At 40.2% G+C, this 6,731-nt stretch overlaps 1 protein-coding gene across 1 annotated transcript; it reads right to left on the bottom strand.

Moving 5' to 3' along the window:
• Window positions 1–4,337: 4,337 nt before the first annotated feature.
• WFIKKN2 (WAP, follistatin/kazal, immunoglobulin, kunitz and netrin domain containing 2) lies at window positions 4,338–6,497 on the bottom strand. Its single transcript, XM_069755605.1, has 2 exons — window positions 6,094–6,497; window positions 4,338–5,943 (listed from the first exon to the last, which is right to left on the bottom strand). The coding sequence occupies exons 1-2, from the start codon at window positions 6,295–6,297 to the stop codon at window positions 4,444–4,446; spliced, it is 1,704 nt and encodes a 567-aa protein (XP_069611706.1). The 5' UTR covers window positions 6,298–6,497; the 3' UTR covers window positions 4,338–4,443.
• Window positions 6,498–6,731: the final 234 nt, after the last annotated feature.

Genomic DNA, 6,731 nt, shown 5'->3' with positions numbered 1-6,731 from the left:
CTTGCTATTTAACTCCACCTGAGTCTGTCTTCCTTGCTCCTTGTCAATGTTCCAGTGTTGGATTTGAGCTCTGCATCTTTCCTTGGGCCTGCTGCTCTGCTAGATAAGTGCTTCTAGTTTGTTTTCTGTTTTTTCTGTCCAGCTTGCTATTATCTTTTGCTGGAAGCTCTGAGAAGCAAAGGGGTGCACCGCCGTGCTGTTAGTTCGGCACGGTGGGTCTTTTTGCCCCTTTGCGTGGTTTTCGTTTTAGGGTTTTTTGTAGACTGCATAGTTCTCTTTGCTATCCTCGCTCTGTCTAGAATATCGGGCCTCACTTTGCTGAATCTATTTCATTCCTACGTTTGTCTTTTCATCTTGCTAACAGTCATTATATGTGGGGGGCTGCCTTTTCCTTTGGGGTATTTCTCTGAGGTAAGTCAGGCTTGTATTTCTATCTTCAGGCTAGTCAGCTCCTCAGGCAGTGCCGAGTTGCATAGGTAGTGATAGGCGCAATCCACTGCTGCTTATAGTTGTGTGAGGATAGATCAGGTACTGCAGTCTACAGAGATTCCACGTCTCAGAGCTCATCCTATTGTTTTTGGTTATTGCCAGATCTCTGTATGTGCGCTGATTACTGCACGCTGTGTTGCCTGATTGCCAGCCATAACAGCAGGGTGACAGTTTTGGAGTTGGGGCAGGGGTGAGACAGGGTTGCCCACTGAGTCCGCTCCTGTATGTTTTTGCCCTAGACCCGTTTCTGAGGTCACTGCAGGAGTGTGATTTTTCAGGGGGTGCCGGTCCCCCATTGCCAGCCTCTGAATGTTGTTGCCTATGCGGATGATGTGACGTTGGTGATCTCTAATCCTCGAGAGGTGCAGATGTTATCTGCGTCTATCAGAAGTTACTCAGAGGCCTCCGGGTCTCTGGTCAACCTTGAGAAGAGTCAAGCTCTGTGGACATTAGATACTGATCCCAGCTATGATCTGCTGCAGTTTGCCAAAGCCTCCACCCATATTAAGATCCTAGGGGTTAAATTTGGAAGGGATGATAATGCCACGCTAAATTGGGAGGAGAAATTGGAAACCGGAAATGCAAAGGTTCAGCGATGGAAGAACTGGAGGCTGACCTACAGAGAAAGGGTCGCAATGTTGAAGACTTATCTGGTCCCTGTTTTCTTGTATGTCTCTGTCATTTTCCCTTTGCCAGAATCTTTCTCAGCGAGGCTCTTCAGCCTGTTCTTCCAGCTCTTGTGGGGGAATAGGTTGAATCTAATAAAGAGGGGAATAACGTACCTACGGCGGAGAGAGGGTGGGCTGGATATGTTGAATCCAAGGGTTTTCTTTGACTCCTTGTTTCTAAAGGTAAATTTTGGGAACATGGACTCAAACAGTAGCTCCCTGTGGGTAAATAGTATCAGGTGCTGGATATTGCCTTTTGCAGAATCTTGGGTGCGAGGCGGCAGTCTCAAGAGGAGGAGATGGACAGGTGACCACCTCCCCCAGTATCTGGACTACGGTCTGAAGTGTGTTAGGAGGTGGGGACTGGAGAAGTCTTACATTGAGAGCAGTACGAGAAGAGACCTGTATGCTCATGTATGTAGGACTTTCTTCAACTCTCCACTGGCCCTGAGAGATTGTGTCACCACCACCCTGCAGGAAAGCCTTAGGTTCCTAAACGGGAAACGACTTCCTCCTAAACTGTTTGATGTCACTTGGCTTTCACTGCATGGTCGGCTCTTTGTCAGGGGGAACCTGAAACATCTGAGTCTCTCTGATCGGAATTGTCCCCTTGGCTGTCAGCAGGAGGAGACTATGGAGCACTTTATATGTGATTGCTGGGGAGGGAGGAAGATCTGGGAGGAAGTGTCTGATAATCTAAAAATCCCCAGACTGCGGACTCTAAAGTATTCTGACATAATCTATGGTGTCCCCTCCACTGTTAGTAACATCGACAGAGAGACGATGTACATTATAATAAGCGTCATTAAATACTATCATTGGCACATGAGAACCCGGGTGTCACTGCACAATGAGCTGTTTGATCACACCGCTGCAGCTGGTCAGGTAATGTCAGAACTCCGGTGGATAAAATCGCTAGAAGTTGGAAGGAGTACGAGAAATATTAAGCTATGGAGGAATGTTAAATTCAGTTAGAAAATATGATATGACTTTTTTTTTTTTTTTGTTTAGTTTAATTTTCTTCTACCTCCAGGTGTGGACACTTTAATTTATGTATCAATATGATCTGATTATGTAGTACTTGTGTATATATGACCAAAGTGAATTGTGTTTTGTAATTCTTGTAATTCTGGGTGATTTTTGTTTTTATTATAATTGTATTTATGTTTGGTTTTTATAATAAAAATTGCCCCTATGTACAAGAATAGAACTACTATAATTACTGCCCCTATGTACAAGAATATAACTACTGTAATACTGCCCCTATGTACAAGAATATAACTACTATAATACTGCTCCTATTTACAAGAATATAACTACTATAATACTGCTCCTATGTACAAGAATATAACTATAATACTGCCCCATGTACAAGAATATAACTACTATAATACTGCTCCAATGTACAAGAATATAACTACTATAATACTGCCCCTATGTACAAGAATATAACTACTATAATATTGCCTCCTATGTACAGGAATATAACTACTATAATACTGCTCCTATATACAAGAATATAACTACTATAATACTGCTCCTATATACAAGAATATAACTACTATAATACTGCTCCTATATACAAGAATATAACTACTATAATACTGCTCCTATGTACGAGAATATAACTACTATAATACTGCCCCTATGTACAAGAATATAACTACTATAATACTGCCCTATGTACAAGAATATAACTACTATAATACTGCTCCTATGTACAAGAATATAACTACTATAATACTGCCCCTATGTACAAGAATATAACTACTATAATACTGCCCCTATGTACAAGAATATAACTACTATAATACTGCTCCTATGTACAAGAATATAACTACTATAATACTGCCCCATGTACAAGAATATAACTACTATAATACTGCCCCTATGTACAAGAATATAACTACTATAATACTGCCTCCTATGTACAAGAATATAACTACTATAATACTGCTCCTATATACAAGAATATAACTACTATAATACTGCTATGTACAAGAATATAACTACTATAATACTGCTATGTACAAGAATATAACTACTATAATACTGCTCCTATGTACAAGAATATAACTACTATAATACTGCTCCTATGTACAAGAATATTACTATAATACTGCCCTCTATGTGCAAGAATATAACTACTATAATACTGCCCCTTATGTACAAGAATATAACTACTATAATACTGCCCCTATGTACAAGAGTATAACTACTATAATTACTGCCCCTATGTACAAGAATATAACTACTATAATACTGCCCTTATGTACAAGAATAGAACTACTATAATTACTGCCCCTATGTACAAGAATATAACTACTATAATACTGCTCCTATATACAACAATATAACTACTATAATACTGCCCCCTATGTACAAGAATATAACTACTATAATATTGCCTCCTATGTACAGGAATATAACTACTATAATACTGCCCCTATGTACAAGAATATAACTACTATAATACTGCCCCTATGTACAAGAATATAACTAATTTAATACTGCCCCTATGTACAAGAATATAACTACTATAATACTGCCCCCTATGTACAAGAATATAACTACTATAATACTGCTCCTATGTACAAGAATATTACTATAATACTGCCCTCTATGTGCAAGAATATAACTACTATAATACTGCCCCTTATGTACAAGAATATAACTACTATAATACTGCCCCTATGTACAAGAGTATAACTACTATAATTACTGCCCCTATGTACAAGAATATAACTACTATAATACTGCCCTTATGTACAAGAATAGAACTACTATAATACTGCTCCTATGTACAAGAATATAACTACTATAATACTGCCCCTATGTACAAGAATATGACTACTATAATACTGCCCCCTATGTACAAGAATATAACTACTATAATACTGCCCCTATGTACAAGAATATAACTACTATAATACTGCCCCTATGTACAAGAATATAACTACTATAATACTGCCCCTATGTACAAGAATATAACTAATATAATACTGCCCCTATGTACAAGAATATAACTACTATAATACTGCCCCCTATGTACAAGAATATAACTACTATAATACTGCCCCCTATGTACAAGCATATAACTACTATAATACTGCCCCTATGTACAAGAATATAACTGGTATAATACTGCCCCTATGTACAATAATAGAACTACAAGTGTAATATTTTCACTTCTGACCATAGTTTCCTTTAATTCAGAGTTGACATTAGTAATTTCAGAAATACATATTCTTTTAAGAATCACGCCTGGTCGATGGTCATCCATAAATCATGACTGTCCTAAAATTTCTTTGAGGAGATCACAAGTTTTATTGTGGATGACTTCCCGGAGTTTCCGCACCCGGCGGGCACTTGACATGCCGACAAAGCTGTGTGGTTGCAGGACTGCCATGCCGTTATGTGCATCCCCCATGATGATGAGCTGCCCGCTAACTGAGGTGATGTTGGGGCATGGACAACTCCAGTCTATGTTTAGAAGAGTGATTTCGAGTGGTTGCTTTCCCAAAAACTTTAGTCCCATATTCTCATCTTTCAAAATTTCTTCCACTGAAATGAGAGCATGTCCAGATTCTTGGTCTTCCGTCAGTTCTAGGATACGCCCAAGGATGGCAAAGTCACTTTTACAGAAGCTCGTCACTAACTTCTGTCGAGGTTTGCAAACTTTGCACTTTTGGTTTTTGGGGAAAGGGCAAGACTCCTCGCACATTTCCTTGCTTTCAAAATTGTTCTCATTGCCACCACACCCTCCATAAATGAAAGACTGGCACTGACTCAGTAGCCTGTTGAATGCCCATCTGGGCTCGTATGCCTTGCATGGACCTTGAAGGGCAGGATAATTGCAGATGTTGACCGGTCCGTTCATACACGTCAACATGCAGGACTCGTAGGTGTCGAAATGGTTCAAGTTAGTGTTGCAATTGCCATACACAAAGATAAAACAATTGTTCTTCTTGGCGTCAAAATACCATCGCGTCTGCTCTTCTCCACAGTCTTCGCTGTCCGGGGGTTTTAGGCACTCGTTCGTTGGAAAAAAAGATTTAGATCCAGGTTCTTCCTTGGTGGCTTGCTCTTTGACGGATAAAGGGAAGTTGATCTTGATGATGCCACCACTGTTCTTGGCTGTACATACATAGACTCCGTTGTCTTCCAGTTGTGTGTTGTAGATGACTAGCTGGGCAATGTTGGTGACCACTATGTTGGCGACCACATGGTTGGGTCGCATGACTACATTATCCTTTCCTTCCTTCTCCCAGGTTATTTCCGGTTTGGGTTTTCCACTTACGTCACAATGGAAACTGACCGTGTCCCCTACATTGACCGTTTTGTGAGTCGGGTTATTCAATAGAGCTGGAGGAACCACGTTGACAATGGCCGTTTCTGCTGATGGGATGGTTGGGTTGGTGGTGGTTTCTGATGGAAGAGGAGTAGTATGTGGCCAGGTGAGGTGATACTTGCACGTGACTACAGTCAACGAGATCCCCTTGGTGCAAGCTTCGGCATCCATAAAGCACTTGTTGTAGTAAGTGAGTCCGTCAGAGGCGCAGGTAAAACTCGGCTCCTTCTCACATCGATCTTTGCATTTGCAGATGGGTTGCCCGTCCCAAATGTCACACTGGGAACCTTGCTGAGTGCACATGAAAAGGTCGCACGTAGGCTGTTTGGGCATCCCCAGGGGACCCTTCCCTCCCTTCACATCCATGTATCGGGCAGCAACACAGCTCTTGGTCCCACAGACATTAGGACAACATTTTTCATAAGTTTCACATTCCTATCGAATGAAAAAAAAAAAAGAAAAATATAATTTTCAAAATTATAAAAAAAATGTAAAATTATATTTTTAAAGCAAAATGTTGTAACAAAATAGAAATAACAAAATCACCCACTAAAACATCCAAAAATATTATTAAATTGGACTCACCTGGTCGGTATCGCATTCTCGTTGACAGGTGCTCTGAGCGTCCACCCATAGGTTTGGATTCATATCGTTGGGACATAAGCCAGGATGGGAATACCTCATGTGGGGTATTGCATGACCCCCTCGTAGAAGTAAAAAGAGAAGAATCACAACAGTCCTTGTCTCCATCCAGGTCGTAATGAATGAACGACGCATTTCGGGTCTCATGGTTCAATTCTAGCCGTTAAAACCGTTAAAAAAAAAAGCAAAAAAAATTAAAATAACAAATGTCGGTTGCCCTGCGTATAGTGCTGCCAGTAATACAGGCAGCTCCGATCTGCACTGGATTAACGCTCGTATAATTTAGTCTTTAGTCCACGCAGGCGGCGTGTGTATATTTACTGTACAATTTATTCCATCGCTCCATTAATTAATTCGGGAAATCTTGATTTTTATAGGACAATACTTTTTTTGTCCAAGGTTTAGTCTGTGAATTTCGGAGATAAAAAAAAAATTCTGGAAAGACTTAAAAGGAGTGAGCCGGTTGTAGTGACCCCTCCACATTATTAATTGTTCTGTTCACGGGTGAACGGTCTTAGATTTATGTAATATGACGAAACGAAATACGACGACTGTCGGGTAATTACATAAAAAATTTCAGT

Source organism: Ranitomeya imitator, chromosome 2 (assembly GCF_032444005.1).
Source record: "Ranitomeya imitator isolate aRanImi1 chromosome 2, aRanImi1.pri, whole genome shotgun sequence".
NCBI classification, from domain to species: Eukaryota; Metazoa; Chordata; class Amphibia; order Anura; family Dendrobatidae; genus Ranitomeya; species Ranitomeya imitator.
Note: the sequence above shows the minus strand (reverse complement) of the source record. Positions and strands in the feature narration are given on the sequence as shown.